Source organism: Hippocampus guttulatus, chromosome 13 (assembly GCF_054856545.1).
Source record: "Hippocampus guttulatus isolate MCC_2025c chromosome 13, RoL_Hgut_1.0, whole genome shotgun sequence".
Taxonomy (NCBI): domain Eukaryota; kingdom Metazoa; phylum Chordata; class Actinopteri; order Syngnathiformes; family Syngnathidae; genus Hippocampus; species Hippocampus guttulatus.
In genome coordinates, this window is record NC_141273.1 from 18,203,056 (window position 1) to 18,230,182 (window position 27,127).

The following is a 27,127-nucleotide window of genomic DNA, read 5'->3' on the forward strand; positions in this document are numbered from 1 at the left end:
AAAATTATGGAAGCGATAAAGGACAAAAAAGTGGTCGGAAAAAAAAAATAATGATAAAGAATAGGAATAACGTGTGTGAAAGCATCAGCCTTCACACAAAAATGCTACACGCGGCTAAACAGGAAATGGTCCCATCCATCCACCGGGAAGAGTAAATTGAGATATCGAGATGTCGATTAACTCTGAGGATATGCGATCCAGAAAATGGATGCAAAAATGAACACACATTTCTTGTTTTCACAATACCGTCCTGAGTTTTGATGATGACTTTTAGGATATGCACAGTAAATGTTCTCAAAATCACATTTCAGTCTCGCTCATCCTTAATTTTTTTCCCATTACATTCTCTCAGAAACCTTGTTTTTTTTTTTAAGTGCCTCATTTAAATTGATATTTACATCTATGCAAAACATTTGTGAATTTTATACAGCAGCGGTCGGACTACTGGATGCGTTTGTCATTCGATCCATTGTTGAATGTCATTCATTCATTCATCTTCCGAAACGCTTCATCCTCACTCGGGGTGCGGGGGGTGCTGGGGCCTATCCCAGCAGTCTCCGGGCAGTAGGCGGGGGACACCCTGAATCGGTTGCCAGCCAATCGCAGGGAACACAGAGACGAACAACCATCCGCGCCCACACTCACACCTAGGGACAATTTAGAGTGTTCAATCAACCTGCCATGCACGTTTTTGGAATGTGGGAGAAAACCGGAGTACCCGGAGAAAACCCACGCAGGTCCGGGGAGAACATGCAAACTCCACACAGGGAGGCCGGAGCTGGAATTGAACCCGGTACCTCTGCACTGTGAAGTCGACGTGCTAACCACTGGACTACCGGGCCGCCTTGTTGAATGTCATTTCAAAATAAAGTAGGAAAAGGTAAGGAGTCAGAGTGTGTTGTAGAATTTGTTTAATAGAATAACTGAAAATATATCGCAGTATATCATTCTTGTGACATAAAATGGCCAATATTGTGATAGATTTTTTTCCCCATGTTGCCGAGCACTAGTTGTAACTAAAAAAAGAACAGCAGACATGGTGGGAAAATAACTCGCCTTGGAGAAAGTGTGCTGTTTGTTTAGTCCGCGGGGCGGAACGGGGATGGCTTAGAGAGCAAAAAACGGGCAGCAATGCAAAGAGATGGGTGAATGGTAAGGAATTAGCATTTGAACACGGCTAAAAGCTCCAAGAAGATTGATGTTGTAATAAGCAGACCCATTAATCGACCTTGACAAGTGTAAAGTTTTTCATTGCATGTTAGCTATGCTTGCCTGACTACTGTTCTCATACGTGTTCAAATTAACGCTGAGTGTGATTGATTAAGCAGATTTGGCTGTAATTTGTTTTTTTAATCAACTACAACACAAAATTAGATGTTGGAGGGAACAGTAAGCTGTATTAATTTGATTGACGAGGTCAAAATTCAACACTGTCCTTCAAACGTTGGGAATTTAAGTGGTCTGAGCCATGAAAATGTGCTCATCCAGTCATTGACATTACAGTGGTACCTCTACTTAGGAACGTCTCTTCATACGAAATTTTCAAGTTACGAAGCGTCTCAACAGGAAAATATTGCCTCTTGTTACGAAAGAAATTTCAGGTTACGAAAGGTAAAAATACAGTCTGGGCTGCTACTCGGAGCGCCGAGTTTCCTGAACGCAACATACTTATAGCTGCTCTGCCATTTGCTATTACATAGCATCTTCCTGGCATCCCATTGGCTAAGAGGGACCTCGACCGCACGTGTCTATCTGTGTAGATAGATTTGTGTCGATGCAGCGACCTCGTCATTCGCCCCTCCGGCCATGAGGCGTTGCGATAGTTTTACGTAAATGTGAATCACCCAGAAAAAGTGTTCACCAGTTGGGCGATCGCTCACCAGACTGATGTTTGCCTTGGACATTTTCGAAGGATTGTTAAAAGCTGACAAAAGCAAATGCCCTCGGATCAGTTCTTTACAAAACGCCAGCCAAAAAACACTTCTGAGAGAGAACATGAACTAAAGAGGGCAAAAAACGATGAGGACGCAGTTAAAAGTGAACTGACCATCATTTTTATTCTTTACTCCATTCTTTGTTTTTTACATGATGCACAGCTCTTATTTATTGTGCAATAATCAAATTGTAACATGTATTCGTCACATATTTTGATGCATTTTTATGCTGTAGGAAAGATTTCTGTGAATTTTTTGGGGGTGGGGGGGGGGGCTTGGAACGGATTAGGGCATTTACATGGAAAACGCGTCTCTATTTACACAATTTTCAATCTAAGAAAGAAGTAGAGGTACCACTGTATGTTAAAAATATGGAAATTCAGACAAATTGTTCGGGAGGTGCAGTTCTCCACGTTAGCAGGTTGGCTTTGACCATTTCTCATTTTGGCTTTTTTAATCTACCTTTTTCACCTCAAATTTAAATTTTTGTCCCCATTTATGAATGTCAGTGTTTATTTGATGGTCTAAAAAATGGGCAGCATATGTATCTATCTATCTATCCATCCATGTGTGTGGTTTTGACGACTACATCTCAGATCACAAAAACAATTAAAGAACCCAAGTCGGACATTGTCTCTCATCAAATAAGGACAAAAGAATTGTTCCTGGTATATTTCCAGTCTGTTCCTCCTGATCATAAGTGCAATCTGATGACTCCCATAAACCTACAACCCTATCGAATGACACTTTTTGTTTTCGTCAGACAGGTAGACAAAGAATTCTCACCATAATAAAATCATCCAGCCCATCGTCTTTTTTTTTGTTGCTCAAACTCAACTGTGGTAGGGAAGACAAAAACAACATAGTGTTCTTCCACAGCTGGATGATGGACGAAAAGGACATCAAAATCAAACAGAATCCCATCAAAACAAAACAAATCAAATTAAGAGGTATTACAGTCACAGTGCAAAAAAAAAAAAAAAACGATGAGAAATTCAAGCTTCATACAAAAAAAACAGCACCGAACGAAAAAGAAAACAAATAAAAAGCCAAGAACGTGCATGCATTTAACTGAGGTACTGAGGTGAAAATGGACACATTGATCAGGCAGAAAATGACAATGACAATAAGACAGACTGCAATAATACGCACGATCTGTGAAGAGAAATCAAGAAAAAAATGGCCGATATTCTTTTTTCCAATGATTAACTTGAACCTCATGCTGTCAAAACTGCTTTAAGGATTTGTCGAGGATGTAGTGGAAGCGAACACTTTCATGTCGGATTACATTTGTCTTTTTGTCATACAATCTATTGAAAACGTGTGTCAAACTTCTGCAGCATATTGTACAGATCATTGAAAACTGTATGATTTTGTTGAAAGCCATTATAGAAGTGGTCCCCAACATGTTCGCTGCCCCGGACCGCTTCATAGGAGTTCATATTGTTTGAGGCAGGCGGTGGATTTGCAATGCTAGAACTACAAACGTTTTTGACCAAGATGGAATGACTTTTTTTTTTTTTTTTGCTTTGCTTTGCAATGCGTTTTGCCACCAAGTATGAGACTCTAAAGGCACTTACAGGTCCATTTGCTGACCAATCGATTTTGAAGGCGTCATTTAACAATTGGTGAGTCGCCCGCCGTAAATTTGTGCAGAGCGGGCTTGGTGTGTGGGAATCACCTGTCGTGCAAATCCATATTTCAAGGATTTTTTCTTCATGGGCATAGGCTTTCATGATGAATCCTCATTGGATCTTTCCCCCAATGCAAAGAAAGTTTTCCAAATCCCCCCCCACCAGCCCAACTCATCAGTACCATTCCGATTTTCTCAAATACGACCTGGACCTCTTTCGCGTGTGGATATAAATCAGACATGGATGCAATGTGTCAGCAGTATGAACGCTCATCCACACAGATCTTTATAGACGTCATCAGAAGCCCAGTATCCAGTATGCACTCCGCTCGGGCAGATATCGTAAGTGAATCCCCAAAATTGTTTTGAGAAACAGTTGTTGTCTATACAATTGACTTTAATTTAATCCCATGTGAAACATGAAGCATAGAGTGGACATTTGTGGTGACAGTAATAATTCAGCCACACAGACGTTTCATTTATTAACAGTGGCAATGATGTGACATCTCAAAATGAATGTTACCATGAAATGAGGAGCTCGAGGAGCGTTGCCTCCTCTCGACAAAATATTTCTACCTCCTCCCGCCTTGCTACTCTGGCGATGTCAGATGATAAAATGAGCCCTGACACGTGGACCATACTTACTTCTGTAAACAATGTGCCAAGTAACGTCTTTTTTTGGGGTTTAAATATTTGTCAGCCTTAATAATAAGTAAAATGGGAGTCCAGTCCGTTTTCTTTTTTTCTCTTTTATATGTGCGACCTGCCATAGCGACCCACGGCCCGGGTGTTTGGGGACCACCACATCAGAGCACAAGAATGAATAGTTGATCTATTAGTACAGAAATGTATTTATCGGTGAACCTAATAACGAAAGTAATGCCAAAACATTTAATCTCACTGTCATATACAAAAGAGGTAAAACACTCACAGAGGAAATCAAATTCATACAGTTTTAGATACCAACATGCAACCCAATGGCGGTTTACAACTAATTTAAGTTACAGTAAAGTGGGAATGTTTACATTCCTGTCTATTTTGAAGAACATATGAGTGAGCCTCAGCCTCTGCGTTCCAAAATCATAATTTGAGATTTTTGTACATACTTTCTATCTCGATATAATTTTGGTGTCAACGTGAACGCAGAGTTCTCAGAATACAGAACCTAAATGACTTAAGTGTGAGAATGATTACAAAATACAATTTTAAGACAACTCTCCGACAGCAACACAAGTGTGTATGCGTTTTCTCTCCAGTGGAATCCGGTTGCTACGTCTGCTGCTTGCATTTCTTGAACAGTTTCAAACTTACTGGCATTAGTGCACAGGCTGAGGAGCTAAGCATTCTTTTTTGTATTCCTCCTAGCTACGTCCATTGATTTACACTTTTATGGAACTATGTACAAAGTGACAACAAAACAGGCATTAGCCTCATCTTAATTACTGAGGGCAAGGGAAAAGAAGTGATAGATATTGCAACCTGACCATTTGAACACTTTGCTTAATGTTAATAAAGCACTCGTAAATACAGTACACAAAAGCGAAGACAGAAAAACAAAGATTGTGTTTGCGCAAAAAGAACGAAAAAGGTCAGATAAATCTGTTGCCCCCCCCCCCCCAAAAAAATAGTCTGCTTCTTCTGGTGCATCTCCACACAGTGTTCCCTGGCTGCTTCAGATGTTCATCACTTCGTATAACATACAGGGCATACGTAGCCTGTTTGTTGTGTTGGATAGCAAATACTGCTTTTTTTTTTTCTCCAGGAGCGTCAACACCGAGGTGCTTCATGCTGAGAGGAGCTCAGTTGTTTTGGACCTGAGGTTGATTGGCTTTGAGGCTGCGCAGAGCTCGTCGGGCTGCTGCTGACTTGGCAATACGGTAGCTGCGTCCAACTCCTTTGAACTTGCCCTTTCCGACGACTTCTACGGTCACCCGGACCTTTCCGTCATAAGTTCTCTCCGCGGGGCTGCACACACCAAAGGACAGTTTTTCACACTCGGGACACCATAAATATGACATACAGGCGTGTTTTTCAAATCAAAACGTTAGAATTTGACACAAAAGTTATTTCATTTTCAGGATTTTAAAAGTACCACAGAAAATAGCAAATAGGCAGTCAAAAATAGATTGCACAGCAGCATTTCATACTGACACAATTAACGATAGATCAACTCACAATGCCAACATTTCCGGACTATAAGTCATGATTTTTGTCACACACTCTCAACTGTGTGGCTTATTTAATGAAGCGGCTTATATAAAGATTTTTCGAACGGCCGCCAGGGAGCGCTCGAGCAGAAAAGGCAAGAGTGAGACAAGTTGATTTATACGTGTCGAGGAAGACACGATCATCTGTCACACTGAAAACAACCGGCCATGAGAGCGGGCATTTCACCTGCCAGAAAAAAACTCCCAAAAGACATTGTCCTGCAAGTTGATCCAAAAGTGTGGATGGTAGAAAGCCTAATGAATGAATGGTTGACTGAGTGTTACGGCAAGCGAGGATTTTTTCATAGAAATAAGCATGACTCGGCGAATAGTGACTTTTTTTTTAACCAGCCATTAAAATGTTACTGCCGCATTACAGGCACCATTTAGAAAGAAAAGTTAAGGTATGTTATTAAAAGAGCGCACCTGATTATCAGCCGCACCCATTTTTGAAGGAAGAAACATTTTGTATACACATAAGCCGCACCTGTTTATAAGCCGCAGGTGCCCATATTGTAACATGAGAAATTTACAAAGAAAGAAGGTACACAGCAAGAGGTTTCAACGTTTAATAACTTAACCTGAACTTTTCTTTCAAAATAATGCCTTATAACGTGGCAGCACGGCGGCAGTAAAACAGCACTCTCACGGCTGGTTAAAAGAAACAAAAAATGGCATTGTTCCCTGTCGAGTAATGGTTTGTTTTAAAATCCTCCCTTGCCATAACACTGGGTCAACCATGCCTTCATTTGGCTTTCTACCATCCACGCTTTCGTGTCAACTTTCATGACATGTCTTTCGGGAGGTTTTCTTTTGGCATATGTAACCAGGTGAACAATCCTATGACTGATGTCGTGAATGCTGCCTGTTTTAATAAATGGAGCACTGTCACTTTAAAAGGAGCGTTGGATAATCTCTTGGGAAATCTTGTGAGACTTGGACTACGAAGTGAAGTGAGACGAAGCCTGAGCTGTGCTTATTCAGACCTGATGGATCTGCAATTGGCATTGTAACCCGGTTGATATTAAGAGTAAAATATCGTCGCTTGGGAGTTGCACGGTGGGTCCTGTGAACAGCCATGAAGCAGAGGAGATGAGTTTTCCGCGTGTTTCAGGCACATAAAACATGACGAAAAGTGCTCACAAGTCACTACCGTTGTCTATTTTTATATACTTTCCTATATGTTAGTCCCATTTGACATATCTCAGACTTTTATTTTATTAATGCTGTATATTTTCGATGTTCAGTCGGGAATAACGCCTTCATAAAAATTATTTTTTCTTCGGTCAAGTCTGTCATAGACCCAGTCACAGCTTTCGGATTGCAGTCCAGCTCAAAACACAGGTGAAGTGCGCCCTCTTATGGCCGGTTGTTTTCTCTGTGACGCATGACAGCGTCTCACTGTTACCTTTTCTGCTCGAGCGCTCCCTGGCGGCCGTTGGGAAAATCTTTAAACAGGGCACACCATGAAATAAGCCGCAGGGATGAAAGCATTTGACAAAAGTAGTTTATAGTCCAGAAATTACAGTAAGTAAATAAACATGTTCGTGAGGAGATAGGGCGGGGTGGGGAGAGGATGTTCCCAACATGAATTAAGAGTCATGAATGCACATCCCAAATTAGAAAAGATTTGGATGAAAGATTTTCACAACCCGAACTCTAAAATTGAATTTTTGCCCTCATGGTGGGGCTACAGGAAAGGTCATTGCATCCCCAAAACCAATAAGGTTGAATCTTCTTGTGGCTAGTGATGTTGTCAGAAAATGTCAGATTTGTACCAACGTTTTTTATGATAATTTAAAAGTTTCGCCTGGTGACGCTATGGCTAACCATGGTGACGCTAGAAGGCAGGTCAACTTGCTGATAAGTTTTACGAGCAAGGGGTTATTTATTTATTCAATACCTGACACAAAAACTGGCTCAACAAATTCATGTGCATCATTTTCTGGAGCCAAATTTCCCTGCAAATTGGGCAAATTGACCCAAACGGTAAAATGGGCTAGTAATATTTGAGCATAGTCGGAGGTGTAGAGGAATTTGAGTTTATTTGCCAAATTGTCAGCAATATCGGACCTTTCCAATTGACTTACTGTTAGGCGAAGTCTTATTTTGAAGGAATATGGAAAGGGATAAAGGCTGATCGAACGGCGAATTGATAGTGCATTTTGAGAAGATTCAGAAGAGGTTAAACCAGAGGTGGGCAAACTACGGCCCGCGGGCCGAATCCGGCACATTGGTCTTTTTAATCCGGCCCGCCGAAGGTTGGTCCACAATTAAGGTTCGATGTGAATGATTGCATTCATTTCAATTGGACTTGTAATGACAGGCATTTCACCGCCAGGTGGCGCATTGACTTGAAATTGCAGAACACGGGGAGGGAGGGGGGGGATCTTTTCGACCACGTAGGACCTACACGTATGTATCGCTCTACTTCTACTGGTCTGATCACAACCCATCTGCAGCAATGCACAGGCTAAAATAGGTTATCAACAACACTGTTGTCATTTAAAAAAGTATATTAATACAGTACTTTCATGCTTTTGTTCCTTTTGATGTTTGATATGGACTGTCAACAAATGCAGTTTTTTTTTTTAATGTACCATAACTCGTGCTGACCTGGCCCTTCTGTCAAATTTTAAAAGTCAATGCGGCCCCGAGCCAAAAGGTTTGCCCACCCCTGGGTTAAACAGAGTCACAGACGACAAAATTAACAGTTTGAACATACTCAGCTTGATTGAAAGTTGCAACAAGGTGAATATTTATGATTAACTGTCAATAGATTTATGTTTGTGATTAGAATATATGCTGAATTAATCGCACTTTACATGTATGTAGACAAGTGAGACTCATGGTGTCATGTTTGTTTTATTTGCCAGCTCTTACGATGAAAAATGTTTTTATACGGCACCAAAAGGATTTAACAGGAAACTTCTGACCACCAGTAAAGCTTCATTATTTCAACCCACGCTACAGGAGGGTTAAACGACTTTCGATGAAACACCAAAAGTTTGAAGACAATTGGACACATTTAACAAGCAGTTCAAATTTAACCCCCCATAAAAGGTCAAAAATGGTGCCCCATTCCAAAGTAAAATCAAAATAGTGGACTTACTGTTAGGTTTAATGGATGACTCGAAAATACTTATTTTGTTTTAAATAATGAAAAAGCTTTTTAATTCTTTTGACTTATTCTTGCCACATTGGTATCAAGGTATAGAGTATAGACAATAACCTTAAAGACATGTTTCCTTACCTGAACTTGGCAGTTTCTGGTTCCATTTCAAGCAACTCCCTTACAGGAGAACGGGGCACATTTGCAGAAAATTTCTCTGCAGGGTGAGATAATTGTCATGAATACATGTTCCATTTACAGTCTGAGAAATGAATTTTAAATCACTACATTCCAGTGGTTCGGTTTTTGGTATTGCAGTGCAACCTCAGTTCTCAAACTTAAATCATATCTTGCCCTCAAAGCACCAAATGTGAGGCCGAGTTTAGAATTTAAAAGCTGTCAGCTCATTTACGATTTGGCATGACCGTTTATATGTGTGTATAGAGTACATTGACAGGAAATTATGTGACCATAAGCAAATCAGCACCATGTTTCCCCTTTTTTATGTTGTTTTGATTGATACAATTCACCGTAATTTCAGGATTACAAAACGCACCTAAATTTTGCCATCAAAACACATCTGTACATAAAGTGGCTGCTTCGTATTAATAGCCACGGGTCTCCATGTAATAAAATGAGAAATATGTCACACAGATGGATCTTAAAAAACTTTTATTCATCTTCAACCCCGACCCCTCAACAATGCAAAAGGTAGCTAGTGGCGTACCAGAACCTCTCGGTCTCTCTCTCTTGTTCTCACATGAGGCCAATTCACTGACGAGCTTCATCAGGCAGCAATGCACACAAGTGCAATATAAATGTCGCCTTTAGAAAGGCGTTTGGGAGATGCAGGGGGTGTCGTACATTGCCAGCGATGGTGGGAGTTGGTAGTCAAACAAACAACAGAGACGGGGGGCGCACGACAGAGATGGCTGTATTCAGAACTCTAGTTCACTATGCTCAGTCAACTCAACTCAAGATGCTTACTCTCTATAAGCGCTCCAACACAGCCACACACACACTTTTGCATTTCCGCAGCCGTCCCTCAAATTTGCATATGGCTGATTAATATTCAGTACGAGGGCGGTCATGTTGTACCCGAGCGAGTTCAATGAACAAAAGTGGGCAACGGGAACTGAATGTGGTGTATTTTACTTTGTGAATGTTTTTATGAACAAGCTCATTTTGGCGCCAATGAATGGTTTTTGGATGGTAGTTCATTTTTATTCAAGAGTGACATTCAACATACTGTCAACAAGCCTTAATAAGGCATTTTAAAAAACATTATTTGGCAACCCCGGCCACCAACAGTCGCACGGTGCATGTGTAATCAAAATGCGACGTGTATTTTGGGAAAAAAAGAAAGAAAAAAAAGCAAATTATACTTCAATTACATCAACATTGAACCTGAACTGGTACAATGATTTGAAGCACCTTGCTAGCCTTTCGAGGTATGTACCTAAAAAAAAGACATCTAATAAGAAATAACTGTAGCGAGTCAAAGCAGATCATCTCCCGATCCCAAAACATTTACGGGGGACAATGGAGGCTTCATTTTCCAGCCACAGCCAGATGATTTGCAGCCTTTGAGTAAAGTCGAATTCCCTTTCATGAAATTAATTAAAGGCTTACAGCGTTGGTCTTTGGGCAAAAACGTCAGGAAATAATACATTCCGACAAATGAAAAGTGAATTAAAGAAAATATGTTACTCTAAATCAGGGGAAGATGGCTCGCAAAAAAATCTTTATGAAAAAAAAAAACATTGTGAGACTCCTTTGCGCATGCGCGAACCGGCGACTAGAAAGCCGGTTCATGGCGATTTTAGCGGGAAAGTGGCAAACGTACATGTCATTGTGTCTAATTATCCATCTATCAATCGCCTTGGCAACGCAGATGAGGCAGAGACACTGTTCAAGTGGGGTTGCCTAATTTGCTGTCGAAAATAGTGGCCGATGTGCGCATGTGCGTGAGATCAGGAAATAAACTTCCCTCGTTTTAATCGCGCTGTCGGCTAATTTTAGAGACCCTTTTGAGAAGATGGCTAAAAGAAAAAAAGACGAGGAGTATCGTACTTTTCAGCAGGAATGGACAGAGGAATTTGCCTTTATGGAGAGAACAGGTTCCGCAGTGTGCCTAATATGCGGCGATAAAATTGCATCGATGAAAAGGTCCAATATAAAGCGGCACATCGCCAGCCGCCACACGACATTTGCATCGAAATATACTGCGGGGGACAGCAGGAAGAAAGCATGCCAAGAGCTTCTATCAAGAGTGCAAGCTAGTCAGCAGCAACTCCGTGTTTGGACCCAACAAGGAATGGAATTGCACCGCGTTCGTAATTGTGAGAAACGGAAAGCCCTTCACGGATGGGGAGTACGCCAAAGCATTCATGCTTGATGTTGCCAATGAACTTTTTGATGACTTTTCGGATAAAGACAAGATAATTAAACGGATAAAAGACATGCCTCTGTCATCAAGAACTGTTCACGACTGCACCGTCATGATGTCAAATCAAATCGAGGCAAGGCAAGTGAAGGACATAAATGCGGCACCTGTTTTTTTCTCTCGCCTTGGATGAGTCAACGGACGTAAGCAATTTATCCCAGTTCAGCGTGATTGCAAGGTATGTCGTCAGTGGCACACTACATGAGGAAAGTCTTGCAGTTTTGACGATGAAAGGGACAACAAAGGGGAGGTTTTATTCAAGTCCTTCACTGAGTTCGCTAAAGAAAAAAATCTACAGATGGATAAACTTGTTTCGGTGTGGACTGACAGTGCACCGTGCATGGTGGGGAAACAGAGAGGATTCGTGGCACTTCTTCGTGAGCATGAAAAGAGACACATCCAAAGTTTTCACTGCATCCTCCATCAGGAGGCGCTTTGTGCTCAGATGTGTGGCGAGCAGCTTCGAGAGGTGATGTGGCTGGTCGTTCGGGTGGTCAATTTTATTGTTGCCCGAGCTTTAAATGATCGCCAGTTTAAAACACTGCTGGATGAAGTTGGGAAGAATTATCCTGGTCTGCTTCTGCACAGCAACGTGCGTTGGTTGTCAAGGGGGAAGGTGCTCAGCCGTTTTGCAGCTTGTCTGAGCGAAATCCGGACTTTTCTTGGAATAAAAAATGTCGAGCATCTCGAGTTAGCCGACACTGAGTGGCTCCTGAAATTCTACTATCTCGTGGATATGACTGAACATCTAAACCAGCTCAATGTGAAAATGCAAGGCGTTGGGAATACAATTTTATCCCTGCAACAAGCAGTGTTTGCATTTGAAAACAAGCTACAACTTTTCATCGCAGATATTGAAACAGGTCGTTTACTACACTTTGAAAAACTGGGAGAGTTTATAGAGGCATGCACAGCAAGTGACCCTGCTCAACATTTTGATCTTCAGCAGTTAGCGGGATTCACATCTAATCTCCTGCAGTCATTCAAATCGCGCTTTGGAGAATTTCGCGAGCGCAGTCGTCTTTTTAAGTTCATCACCCATCCGCACGAGTGTACAGTGGACAGCGCTGACCTGAGTTACATTCCCGGTGTCTCAGTCAGAGATTTTGAGCGACAAACTGCTGACCTGAAGGCCTCAGACAGAATAAGTTCAAGTCACTGAATGAAGATTTGGAAAGACTTGAACGACAGCAAGCAGAGTTGGCAAGCCAACACAAGTGGGCAGAAATGAAAAAACTTCAACCCGCAGACGAGGTGATTGTCAAAACTTGGAACGCGCTTCCCGTCACATACCACACACTGCAGCATGTGAGTATTGCTGTACTGACAATGTTTGGCTCTACCTATACATGTGAGCAGTCTTTCTCACATCTAAAGAACATTAAGACCAACCTACGATCACGTTTAACGGATGGAAGTCTCAATGCCTGCATGAAGCTTAACCTCACCAAGTATCAACCAGACTACAAAGCCATCAGCAAAACCACGCAGCACCAAAAGTCACATTAATGGTAAGAAATACTCATCATTGATTAGCATCAGCATAACAATGTTGTTAAAATCATTCAGAGCCTTATTGTGCTTTAAAAGTGTTGAAATGACATAAAATGCACACATTACTTGTATTTTTAGTTTTAAACATTTTGGATGGCTCTCACAGAATTATTTAAAAATATGTGGTGTTTATGGCTCTCTCAGCCAAAAAGGTTCCCGACTCCTGCTCTAAATGTATGGACAGTGCACTTTGAGGTATCTGAACTCAACTGTACCGGTATTTATAGAGCACTTTAAAACAACCAACGCTGTATACAACGTGCTGTACATGGAGCAATTATAATTTATACAACAAACAATGAAATGATAATAACAAAGACAGTAGAAATGACAAAAACAGTAAAACTAAAAATCAAGTCTGAGTCATGTTGAATCAAAAGCCAAAGAATAAAAATGAGTTTTAAGGCGAGTTTTAAGGATGGGCAGCGAGGAGGCTTGCCTAACGTTCAGCAGGAGGTCATTCCAAAGAGAGGGACCAGCAACGAAAAAGACTTGATCCCCTCTGAGCCTCCACTTAGTTCTTGGTACCCCTAATAGTGTTTGGTCGGCAGACTTGAGGCACTGGGCAGGTGCGGAAGGGCGGAGGACCTCATTGAGGCCATTTAAAGAATTGAAAACAAATACAGTGACCCATTGCTACTTCGCGATTCACTTATTGCGGATTCAGTGCAGCGCGGATTTTTCAAAAATATTCATAAAAAAAAAAAATAGTGACAATGCCACATGAGGACCGCAAGAGGCAGTGAAAGTCAGCAAAACAACGAGTCACACGAATCCAGGGGTCAGGAACCTTTTTCATGTAGAGAGCCACAAAAGCTAAATATTTGGAAATGTATTTTCAGTGAGAGCCATATATATATATATATATATATATATATTGTGTGTGTGTGTGTGTGTGTGTGTGATGAAAAGGCCGATACCCGAGAGGTACATCCAGATGACCATACCTGAAGCACTCGAAATTGCTATACAAAGGCTCCAAGCCTTGTCCAGCTGCCTAAAGCGGTACATGAAAGAGAATGAGCCCAGACGAATAAACAGGCTGTTCGCAACACAACCGGCGAAAGTGTACGCTCAGTGGCAGGGTCCTAACAACAGAGCTGACCCACCAAGACTGGAAACTGAAAGGTACTGGAAAGGCATATGGGAGAAGGAGGTTGCACATAACAGCAGTGCACAATGGCTGGTGACCCTGAGAGAGGAGCACAGCGACTTCCCTGAACAGAACCCAGTTACCATAACAGTGGCAGACATACAGGAAAGAGTCTCAGATATGAAGAACTGGACAGCACCAGGCCCGGTCCACACCTACTGGCTAAAGAAACTCACAGCACTCCATGAGCGCCTAGCAGCACAAATGAACCAGCTGCTGAGGGATGGGACTCACCCAGGATGGCTAACCGAAGGGCGAACGATCCTGATCATGAAGGATCCCTCAAAGGGTGCAGTCCCATCCAACTATCGGCCAATAACCTGTCTCTCCACAACATGGAAGCTCATGTCAGGCATCGTTGCGGCTAAGATAAGTGGACACATGGATCAATACATGAGTGAAGCACAGAAGGGCATTGGTAGAGATACCAGAGGAGCCAAACATTAGCTCCTGGTTGACAGAACAGTCGCACAAGACTGCAGGTCCAGACGTACCAACCTGTATTGATTACAAGAAAGCCTATGACTCGATGCCACATACATGGATCACTGAATGCTTGGAGTTGTATAAGGTGAACAGGACCCTAAGAGCCTTCGTTGCGAACTCGATGAGGATGTGGAAAACCACACTTGAAGCCAATGGCAAGCCACTTAGCCAAGTGTCCATCAAATGTGGCATATACCAAGGTGATGCACTCTCCCCACTGCTGTTCTGCATAAGACTGAACCCCCTAAGCCAAGTAATCACCAAGACAGGCTATGGATACCGCCTCAGAAATGGAGCTACGATCAGTCACCTCCTCTACATGGATGACATAAAGCTGTATGCTAAGAGCGAAAGGGACATAGACTCCCTGATCCACACAACCAGGATCTACAGCAGCGACATCGGGATGTCATTCGGGCTTGAGAAATGTAGTCGGATGGTGACTAAGAGAGGAAAGGTAGTCCGCACTGAAGGGGTCTCACTCCCTGAAGGAACAATAGCAAACATTGAGGACAGCTACAAGTACCTCGGTATACCACAAGCCAATGGCAAACTCGAACTGGCAACAAGGAAAGCGGCTACGGCCAAATACCTCAAGCGAGTGAGGCAAGTCCTAAGAAGCCAGCTCAATGGCAAGAATAAGACCCGGGCAATAAACAGCTATGCCCTGCCAGTGATCAGATACCCTGCAGGAATAATAAGGTGGCCAAAGGAAGAGATTCAGACCACGGACGTTAAGACCCGAAAGCTCCTAACCATGCATGGAGGGTTCCATCCCAAATCCAGCACCCTGAGACTGTACGCAAGCTGAAAGGAAGGAGGCCGGGGACTAGTGAGCCAAGCTCCATGAATACATCAAGGAGAAGGCTCCAACGGATGACGTACTCAGAGAATGTCTCAGACAATGGGGAACAGAAGATGAGGCGCTGGAAGAGGGACCATCATGGGAGGACAAGCCCCCACACGGGATGTACCACCGGACCATAACTGAAGTGGCCGATCTCAAGAAGTCCTATCAGTGGCTAGAGAGGGCTGGCCTGAAGGACAGCACAGAGGCACTCATCCTGGCTGCTCAGGAGCAGGACCTGAGCACCAGAGCCATTGAGGCCCAGATATACCACACCAGACAAGACCCAAGGTGTAGGTTGTGCAAAGAGGCACCTGAGACGATCCAACACATAACTGCAGGGTGTAAGATGCTGGCAGGGAAAGCCTACATGGAACGCCATAACCAGGTGGCTGGCATAGTCTCCCGAAACATCTGTGCGGAGTATGGACTGGAAACCCCAAGGTCAAAATGGGAAACACCTCCGAAGGTGGTGGAGAATGACAGAGCGAAGATCCCGTGGGACTTCCAGATCCAGACTGACAAGATGGTAATGGCGAACCAACCAGATATCGTGATCATAGATAAAGGGCAGAGGAAAGCCGTTGTAGTGGATGTAGCGGTCCCAAGTGATGGAAACATCAGAAAGAAGTAACACGAGAAACTCGAGAAATACCAAGGGCTCAGAGAGGAGCTGGAGAGAGCCTGGAAGGTAAAGTTGACAGTCGTGCCTGTGGTGGTCAGAGCACTCGGGGCAGTGACCCCCAAACTAGACGAGTGGTTGCAACAGATGCCGGGAACAACATCAGACATCTCAGTCCAGAAATGTGCAGTGCTGGGAACAGCAAGGATACTGCGCAGAACCCTCAAGCTTCCTGGCCTCTGGTAGAGGACCCGAGCTGAATGAGGGACGGACACCACCCGAGGGGGGGGGGGGGGGGGGTGATACGAGGAATTACTTTTAATATATATATATATATATATTAGAGCTGTCAGTTTAGCGCGTTTTTATTGGCATTAATTTAAATGAATTTTATCAGGATTAAATTTTTTCTCGCGAGATTAACGCAGCACACGTCACAAGCGGATGTTACGTTGCTCTATAAATACACCAGAAACAAAACAACAAGCGCGCTGCAGAAGACCACGCCCATGTCTGTTTTGCCAGCCACGGCAGCACGAGACACCGAAAACGGATACTTAAAGAGTTTATGAATGGAAAGTTTACTTTTAAAAAGTTACCAGATTGCTCCACTGACAAGACCAAAGTTACCTGTTCTTCTCTCTCTGTGTATCATACAGGTATACGATGTATGCCACTGACGCGATTGTTACTTGTTTGGAACTATTTTGTGTGGAAGGTTACAGCGTTCCGTGTCCATATAAATAGAGCGGGTGGAGCTTCTCTGTGTTCGTCTGACAGTGACAGTGCGCTGCTGTGGTAGCGACCTAGCGAAAATAAAACGTCTCCAGTGTTGTCATTGAAATGAGGTCTACACAAAAACCATAGAGAGACTTCCGCGCAAGGACCGACACAATCAACATAGCCTGACTGTGTTAGGGGGAGTGAAACCCCCCTCTTTCAGAATGGTTTGCCCCAGCAGCACGGGGGAAGTGCGTGCGCTTGTTTGTACGGCCGGCAGTTTTGAATACAGCGGCACATAACAAACACTGGTGTCCGGTGTCTCGTTCTTCTCCAAAAAACATACAGAAACAGACTGCTGTGTTCAAAGCAAACTTGAGAAAAACGAAGTATGCAACCATGGTTTAAATCCACTATAGGCTGAGTACTTGTTTACCTTAGATGTGCACTTTATAATGTTATATTGCTCTGTTTTGATTTCATAAAAAAAGCTGTTAAAGCAGCTGTTGTGTGACAAAATATTTTTTTCACTGTTGTTGATGCACAGTAATATTGTGTGAGAGATTATGTGTGAACAACTGCTCCAAGTGAAAAATGTTCATGTAAAATTGAAAATCGAAATTGTTATTTCAGTAAATATTTGCATTTGGCACATAGAAAACTGATTCATGATTCCAAGTTGATGAGAGCATTAAAATGGGGGGAAAATAGGACAAAAAATGTAAAGGGAAATTCAGAAACGATAAAAAATGTGAGTATTCACGATAAATTTTTTAGTCCATTTGAGTTAATTATGACAGTTGCATTTTTAATTAGATTAAATATTTTAATCGTTTGACAGCACACGGAACCCTGTCACCTTCCACACAAAATTGTTACAAACAAGTAACAATCGCGTCAGTGGCATACATCGTATACCTGTATGATACAGGTAACTTTGGTCTTGTCAGTGGAACAATCTGGCAACTTTTTAAAAGTCAACTTTCCATTCATAAACTCTTTAAGTATCAGTTTTCGTTGTCTCGCGCTGCCGTGGCTGGCAAAACAAACGTGTGTGGACCTATGCAGCGCGCTTGTTGTTTTGTTTCTGGTTTATTTATAGAGCAACGTAACATCCGCTGTGACAATCCTGTTAAAATTCATTTAAATTAAGGCCAATAAAAACACGCTAAACTGACAGCTCTACGCTGACAGCCTGACAGCCTTTGCGCTTGAGCAGAGCGCACTAACACACACACACACACACACACACACACACACACACACACACACACACACACACACACACACACACACACACACACACACACACACACACACACACACACACACACACACACACACACTCACTCTCTCTCTCTCTTTCTTTCTCTCAGCAACACACAAACACTCACCTGCGCGCCCATGCGTGCACGCACACACACGTGCCCCACGTGGACCTTCCGAACTTGAGCAGAGTGCGCACACACTAGCACGCATAGTAAACAACACTTAGACACAGATTTTTGCGGACTTCAAAAATAAATAAATAAATAAATATGATAAACAATATATATATATATAATAAATATGATGCGGTGCACCGAAGCCGCGATAAACGAACCGCGAAATAGCGAGGGATCACTGTATATATATATATATATATATATAGATAGATAGATAGAGAGATACACGTGTACACACACACACGCTCACACACACACACACACACACACACATATATTTATTAATTATTACAGCCATCTCGTTACCTCTGCATCCCGCGTAGCATGCATCGTGAACAACACTTAGACACCGATTAAAGATCAAAGTGTAACCCACGTGATAAGACAGAAAGAAGATGCACAGCCAATCAACATGGCTTTGCTGCATCTTCTCAGCCCCCCCTCACCCCACATGTACTGTATTATGTTGCTCTATGTGACTCACTGTTGTTTTGCTGCCTTTCGCTGCTGCTCGGGGACCGTTTGCGGATTTCAAAAAAAAAGTTTTATTATGAATATGTTTGAAAAAATCCGCAATGCACTGAAGCAATAAACGACCGGGAAATAGCGATGAATCACTGTATAGGCTAATCGCTATGACAAATATTATGAAACAGTATTGGTTATTCTATAATTTACTGGCTGTAGCATGGTAACTTTAGGGAATAAAACATTCGTCACAAGGTGTAGTAATGCTAATGTTAACTGTTGGTAGAACTAATAATGACGTGTGTTAGATTCTTTCGTCAAATTGATAGTAGATTCCAAATGCATCGTCTTGGGAAGAGGATGTCAAGCCACATCAATACTTACCTGTATTAATGATTACCAGTAAATTAATCTTTGCAGTGTGAGATTGGAAAAAATACTGATTTTGTGGTATGTTGTATTCATGATGCCATATGAGTACAAATTATTTTGACCCATTTGTTTTTTTGGAATAAACCTGGAGTACACAGCTACTGATGGAATATTCATTGTGATTGCATAGTTTTCAAACATTTACCCTTGAAACATTATACTTTTGAGTTTCAGAATTCTTGATTATGAATATCAGTTAACATAGAAAAATGGGTTCCCATGATGAACGTTTATGGAACCCAAAATTAGTTACCGTGGTTTCCCACTGGGTAATCCAACGGAACCGAAAAACGGTTACCGTGAATTTCCGAAATCCTCAGGCCTGCTACTGAATTATTTAATTTTTTTGCAGCATTTATTTATAATTGTATGTATATATTGTTGTTGTTTGTCTTATTATCATATGCAATTGAATAAGTAGACCATTTCAGAATTCGAAATTTGGGACTCTCGAAATGCATCATGGGACTCGTACTTTTCTGATCAGCGAGTCCCTGGGACTCGCTGGTGGTAAACTGTAAAATTATCACTGCTATTAGTGAATTGAACAAAATGTCAGTATAATAAGCCTCTGACTGTATTATTTTAAATAATTTTTGTGATAATACTCTTGTACCTGTAAATGGTTTTCCATTCCTCACGATTGCTAAAAATCCAGCAAAAGTAGCGGAATTATAGTCAGTTTGCCGGTTCCATACGCGAGTTGCTGCTGGCTAGCTTGCACGCTTCCTTTCCGCTGTCTCTCGCAGGATATTTTGATGGGAACGTAGCACGGTGCATGTGAAAGTGCCGCTTTACATTAGACCGTTTCGTCGATGATATTTGTCATTGCAAATCAGACACACCGCAGAACCTGTTCTCTCCACAAAGGTGAATCCTTCGATCCATTCGTCAGCCAATCAACATGGGTGTGCACCATGGGATAGATCCATTCGTGCTGTCATTGGTCAATGCCGGCGCTGGGAACCAATCAAGTTTCAGCCATGCACAAAACCTCTGAGTCATTCTGCATTTTTTTCTGATACAGTACTTTGGGGAAAAAAAACGCGATGCACCGAGGCCGCGATAAATGAACCGCGAAATAGCGAGGGATCACTGTGTGTATATATCAGTATATAGCATTAATTAACGTTAACTACTACACTTCTAGTTAGTTACTCCTACATGCATGTATACCATTAAATTTGGCCTTATAAATATTATATATACTCACACACATGTACATCCATCAGGGGGGGTACCTACTTCGCGGATTTTCCTCTTTCGTGGGGGGGTTCTGGTCCCCATTAACCGCGATAAGCGAGGGATCACTGTCATAGGATCTTAATAAGAACTCTAAGATGTATAAGGAGCCAGTGAAGGGATGCAAGAGTTGGAGTTATGTGCTCCCTTCATACGAGTACCATTCAAGAGGTGAGTAGCGGCATTTTGGACCAACTGGAGACGCTTAATGGAAGATTGGCTGACTCCAAATTAAAGTGTGCTTCGGTAATCCAGCCAAGATGTGATGAAGGCAAAGTGCTCAAAGTGCTCTTGAGAAAGGAGAGGCTTGACTTTAGCCATCTGCCTAAAATGAAAGAATCTGGATTTAACAGCGGCACCAATTTACCATTTAAAATCAATGTCCGTTTAAAACCCAAGTTCGAGACTGTTGTCTTAAGATAAGAAGCCAGGGGGCTCAAATCCACAGGATGGGATGTACAAGTGCCACTGCGACCAAAAACTTGCACTTCTGTTTTCTTGTCATTGAAAGTCAAGAAATTCAGTCCCATCCAGGTATATCCTTAGTTTCCTACCTCATCCTGGTTTCTATCGCAGATTATGTTTGTGCTTCCACAGCAGTAAAACAGTCCTGTTCTTTATAATTCATGAAAAAAAAAAGTTCAGGCAATAAGTTTTCCTCGTATTTTTGAGATTGTAGTGTTATAGCGCCACCTGGATACTGGTGTGGATGAAATGGGCGCAAACAATGGGGAAATGCCAGTATGCCAGAGGGTAACAGTTGCAGAAACACTGTCGGGGAAAAAAAAGAACTATGGAGTAGTACATTTTTGGAATGGTGAACTAGTGGGGGTGGGGGGGGGGGGGGGAGAGAATCAATGAACTGAAGTAGTTCATTTTAAAAGTTGTGAGCTGAACTTTGCACAAAAAATGAACTTTCCCAACACTGGTTGGCGAACTTGGACAGTTTCATCGGTCCACTGCGACATGTTCCGAATTTCATTGGTCACGTGATGAGACTATGGGTAAATCTATTGACGGCTTGAAGCTTGTCAGTAAAAATGAATAAATAAGGAGTGTCACATTTAAAGCCACAGCGTTCAAAGTGTGGGAAAACGGTTGCGACGTATCGTCCGGAAAATACGGTTGTTTAAATCATATATAATGTTTGGTATGAAATGGCTACACTGCAGGGGTATTTGAGGAGGAGCACAGTCACTCACAAAGGGGGCCTCAAAAGCACCGGCCCCTCCATGAACCACAACTGAACGTTCTCAATGAAAGCTGTGACTGTTCGCCAACTGAAGCACAGATTGTGAACCAAAGCAACATTTGTGTGAAAAGTGTGTCAACCAATTTGTTAATGAGCAACACAATTGGTGAACTGAGGTTACACTGCACATATTTGCTACAAAGATTCTTTTTAGTCAATTTCCCTTTTTTTCCACAACAATATCTAAAATGTTCGAATTCATGACTCTTCCTCACCGATCAGTGGCCTCATCATTGGATAATACACTTGCCACACCGTCTCCAATGACATCCCGCTGTCCATGTAAATGGCACCGGCGAGAGACTCAAAGATATCGCCCATAGCCTTGGGGACTTCAATGTCCTCCTCTTTCTCCTCATCTTCTTCAGAGCGTCGTAACTGCGATGGGTTTGGGGGAACAAAATAACAATAATGTGACCGAAGAAAAGAGCGATCAAAAACCCAACATTAATTTGTCAATGCTATTCTATAACCAACAACGGTCTCCTCAGGGTGCCACAATGATTGAAAAGGTTCCACGTTCATTTGGGGACATTCAAAATCCCATAGCTGCTGTAATATTTTGGAAACGATTCTGACACTCCATAACAGCACTTACCTCAGAGTCCATGCCTTGCATCTCATTCTTTTCCAGTTGAAACTGCACAAAGTCATCAATAACGTGGAAAAGTTCAGGTGAGATAGCTTTGAAGTACTTGTGGTAGTCATACTTCACAGCCAGAGAGGCAAAGATGGTGTTATTGACAAGTGCTGAGCGCAGATCAGTCAATACACCAGGCGAGTGCTGCCGTGGGTCTTCATAAAGGTGCTTTGTAATGAGGTAGTCAAGAATTGCATCGCCGAGGAACTCCAACCGTTGGTAACAATCTGAAGAGCAAAAAACAGCCATGTAAGTGTGAAGTCAACACAGACGCGGTCATTCCACATGAAGGCACGCACCTTCGACAGTGACACCTTTTCAATTTGCCCGATGTTTTTTCTATGAATGCCTTTTGATGTTAAATGAAAGAATCCAAATTTTGAGACTCCTAGCTACAACAGTTTCTGAATTACAGGCCGTCAAAGTTTGAGTGTTATGTCCATTTTTGGGATCCAGGAATTGGACACCAGAATTTGGACCACATTCAGAGGCCCTCATTTTTTGTTTTAAGGTGGCAACAGACCTGTAAATTGTTAGATCTATGCATTCCCGTACTGTCTATCAGAATCTGCACTTAAAAATACAACAGACATACTATTTTAAAGATACAGTGGTACCTCTGCTTACGAACGTCTCTTCATAAAAAATTGCCTCTTGTTTCGAAATAAATTTCAGGTTACGGTAAAAATACAGTATGGGCCGCTACTTGCAGCTCCAAGTTTCCTGAACGCAACATACTTATAGTTGCTCTGCCATTGACTATTTCCTAGCATCGTCCAAACATCCCATTGGCTCAGAGGGACCTCTTAGACCTCTTATGGCGATGTGTGTAGATAGATATGTGTCTATGCAGCGTCCTTGTTGTTCGCCCCTCGCGCCATGAGGTGTTCCGATAGTTTTACGTAAATGTGAATCACCCAGAAAAAGTGTTCACCAGTTGGGCGATCGCTCAGAATGCTGATGTTTGCCTTGGACAATTTCGAAGGGTTGTTAAAAGCAGACAAAAGCAAACGTCCTTGGATCAGTTATTTACAAAACACCAGACAAAAACCTCTTCTGAGAGAGCGTGAAGAGGGCAAAACACGATGAGGACACAGTTAAAAGTTAAATGACCATAATTTATTTTTATTTTTTACATTATGCACAACTCTCATTTAATGTACAATAATCAAATTGTAACATGCATTTGTTACATATTTTGATGCATTTTTATGCTTCATAAAACATTTATGTCTGAATATATATATATATATTTTGGAACGGATTAGAGCATTTACATGGAAAAGGCGTCTGTCTCTACTTCCAAAATTTTCTAGTCAAGAAATTTCTTCCAGAACCAATTAATCTCGGACGTAGAGGTGCCGCTGTATTACCTCTTGAAAAGTGGATTTTTATTTTATTTTTTATTTTTAATGACACAATGCAAATGCCTTCCATATATTGGAAATGTTTACTCTTCGAAAAGTAGATCGTTGGTCAAAAAAGGTCAGGCACCCCTGCACTACAGGGAAAAAAAAAACATTTAATCATGAAGGCCCATTGTGTATTTGTAGCCAACTTAGTCATTTTGATATTAGGGTCATATAGCTAATATAGATAGATATAGCATGTGTCGCCTTCATTATGAGGCTTATATAAGGCTTTTAATTTTTTGCGGCTCCAGACATTTTTGTTTTTTGTTTTTTTTGGTCCAATATGGCTCTTTCAACATTTTAGGTTGCCGACCCCTGGTTTAATCTGTCGATCAATCCAAACCTCCTGACCATTGCTTAGCTTCCTGATGAATAACAGAGGCAGAAAAGTTGCCACTCCTACTTAACACAAGTAGCAGTTTACAATTTGAGAGAATCAATTTAGGTTGAGCCAAAGTCAACTGAGGATCAAATTCTTCTTTTTATCATTTGCACCCGAGCAGCGAGAGCTGCGATGTCCCAATTGCTATTGAGGAAATTATGATTAGGCGTAGAAAAAAAAGTAGTGTGTTTCCGGTAACCCGACCGACCGAGAATTTCTACGTCGAAAAAAAACTTTACGGTATGCATTTTTTTCAAACAACCCTCTACATTTTTGTGTAGAGGGTTTACATCGGTGCAAACTCTCACGATATTCAAGTTTGCCCTGTCGTCTGCGATCTGCGACGACAGTTTAAACCGCGTTTTCTGTGTTACAGTTGCATGCTCGCACCGTAATGTTAAGAAAATAGCATCCATTGATGTATCGAAAAAAATCAGCAAAGTATTTGATGAACACCACGGGCCGAGTAAACACCGAGGGCGGAGGACGTCGGCGGAGTAAAAATGTTGGGGACCAAAACATGCACGAAAGCACACACTCATCAGAACTGGTGAAAATTTTGAAATTATAAAATTATCAGAAACAATCTCAACTCAACTGTATTCATAGAGCGCTTTAAAACAACCACCGCTGTATACAAAGTGCTGTACATGGAGCAAATATATAATACAATAAACAATAAATTAATAACGAAGACAGTAGAAAGCACAAAACAGTAAAACGAAGATCAAGTCTGAGCCATGCTGAGTCAAAAGCCAAAGAATACAAATGAGTTTTGATATGAGTTTTACAGTGACAACAAAATGGCTCTCTCCCGCCATCTCCAGTGGGGAAACAAAAAACAATCCCAGTATGTTTTACCTCGGCCTACAAAAATTGGCCGGCATATGTAGCACCTCGAGATATGTAAAATAGTAGATTTCAGCAAGGGTCGAAAATTAACAGAATTTTTGAATGTCCAATTTTGGCCCATTTTTGCGCATTTACAGGAATCATAGTTTTGCACCCTTGGTCGAGAGGATTCATTGGGTTGACTTCAAAGTTTGGCTATACCATCTTAAGACCTGGAACAACAATAGAGAAAGAGAGGCAATCCACTATTTTGAATTTTCGTTCACGTTTGGCCCCCTTTATAGAGGTCACATTTAGAAAAAAATGCTCGTACAGAATATAACCGATTGTTTTCAAACTGTGCGCGTTTCATCTTAAGATGTTCAAAATCACTAGTTGTTACCATGTCGATGCACAGTTCGCCAAGAAAAAGTACGCTGAATTATATGTTGTAAACATTTGTCAAAACATATGAAAGAAGGTTTCATGTTTTTAGGAGAAAAGACGACACCAACGAAAAACTGTCATGTGATCGGAAATCACATTGTCCAAGATTTTCAAGTTTTACACCGGTAGACCATAAGCAAGAACTAGGTCTAAAGTATGTCCTTGTTCATGTGTTGAGCTGGTCATATATCACACATAAAGTGAAAAGAGTCAATAAGTCTGAAAAAGTCCTTTGTCCAGTGGTTTTTCAGGACAACGCACATGAATATTACAATCCCCCATGAGGAGGATATGATCACACTTGAGCCTGTTTTCTCGGGCGGGCAGTGACTCTACTGTGCTCAAAACACACTTTTCTGCTAATAAATTTTCTCTTAGGTGCTTGTAATTGTGGTCCCACAGCATACTGTGGCCTCTGCCGACAGCATGCAGAACGCCAGGGTTGTTGTTGTTTTTTTTTTTCTATGACTTTCTATTTCCAACACTCATTGGAAAGGAATCTTACTAACTGCAGGCAATGCAGACCAAATTCTGACACTGGTTGACCATTGACCGAAAAGCCTGTATTAACACATCCTGTTCCCGATTCCTCTGGCGCACCCCACCCACATGAAACCCGGGGAACATGGTCAAATGCTTTCTTCAAGTCCACAAAGCACATCTACACTGGTTGTTAGAAGTGCTCCATCGACCCTGCTGAAGGTCATGGCCAGGACGAAAACCAGAGTACTCATCATGAATCTGAGATTCAATTTCCCAACAGGCCCTCCTCTCCAGCACCCCTGAATAGACCTTACCAGGGAGGCTCCATAGTGTGATTTTCCCCTGGTGACTTTACAACACACTCTCTGGACCTAGTCTTAAAAAGGGGTGCCACCAGACCCCGGTCTGTCATTCCAGAGGCACTGCCACCGAGGGCTGCCACAAACAATGAATTTGCTCGTCGACTAATCACCAACAGTAGAATCAGACTAATTTTTATTGGCCAAATATGTAGAACACACAAGGAATTTGTCTCCGGTATAACACGCTGCATTCGTATCATCATAAACAAGGACATGACAAATAAGTATGAAAAAATAAGTATGGAAGGACATTTCGTAATGTAAGTGAACTGTAGTGCGGCAGTACCACCCAGTGACAACTGTGAGACAATGTGCAAAGTATCAAGCAGAGCTAAAGTGATCAGTGGTAGAATACAATACTATAACAGTTGTACAGTTGGTGCAGAAAATCATTGAACCATTTTAAAGTGACCAGTCGCAGTATTTGTAGTACAAGAAGTGTGCAATTGTGCAGATGTCCTTGTTACGCTGAGCACATGAATTAGATCATATGTAAATCGCAGAATACTGCACCAGCAAGCAGGTACATTTACTGTATATGCCTAGACCAGGGGTGGCCAACCAGTCAGAGATGAAGAGCCAACTTTTTTGACTGTGTTACTGCAAAGAGCCACATCATACCCTTCCTCGCTCAGGCGCGTGCACACGCACACACCCACACACACTTTTTTGGCCAAAGATCGACTTTTGAAGCGACCAACTTCTCACGAACAACCCAATCGCGCACGTGCAAGCACACACACACACGCACTAACTCGAGTACCCACCGGTGCACTTGCGCACATATGCATGCACACCACGATAAGCAACAGTCGGAATGGGCCGAACATGAACGAAAGCTCAAGATACAAACAAATCCCCCTCCTCCCCCCAAGATGGTGTTCTTCCTGTTAATTTAGCGTAAGGCTGCAAGAAGTTTTTTGTAGGTCATTAGGTCTTACATATGCCTTCAGCTTTTCGTAAATCTTGTTGATACATACTACTGAGGCCGGTTTGTTAAAACCTTCTTGGGTGTGC

The 27,127-nt window shown here is 42.0% G+C and overlaps 1 protein-coding gene across 2 annotated transcripts in view; it reads right to left on the minus strand.

Moving 5' to 3' along the window:
- Positions 1 to 896: 896 nt before the first annotated feature.
- dicer1 (dicer 1, ribonuclease type III) overlaps positions 897 to 27,127 on the minus strand; it is a 115,823-nt gene continuing 89,592 nt past the window's right edge. For both annotated transcript variants that reach the window (XM_086126957.1, XM_086126958.1), the window contains exons 26-29: positions 22,152 to 22,420; positions 21,769 to 21,931; positions 9,028 to 9,103; positions 897 to 5,532 (exon numbers count right to left, since the gene is read on the minus strand). In XM_086126957.1, coding sequence (XP_085983083.1) covers positions 5,367 to 5,532; positions 9,028 to 9,103; positions 21,769 to 21,931; positions 22,152 to 22,420 — 674 coding nt within the window. In that variant the 3' untranslated portion in view covers positions 897 to 5,366. The remainder of the gene's footprint in view (positions 5,533 to 9,027; positions 9,104 to 21,768; positions 21,932 to 22,151; positions 22,421 to 27,127) is intronic.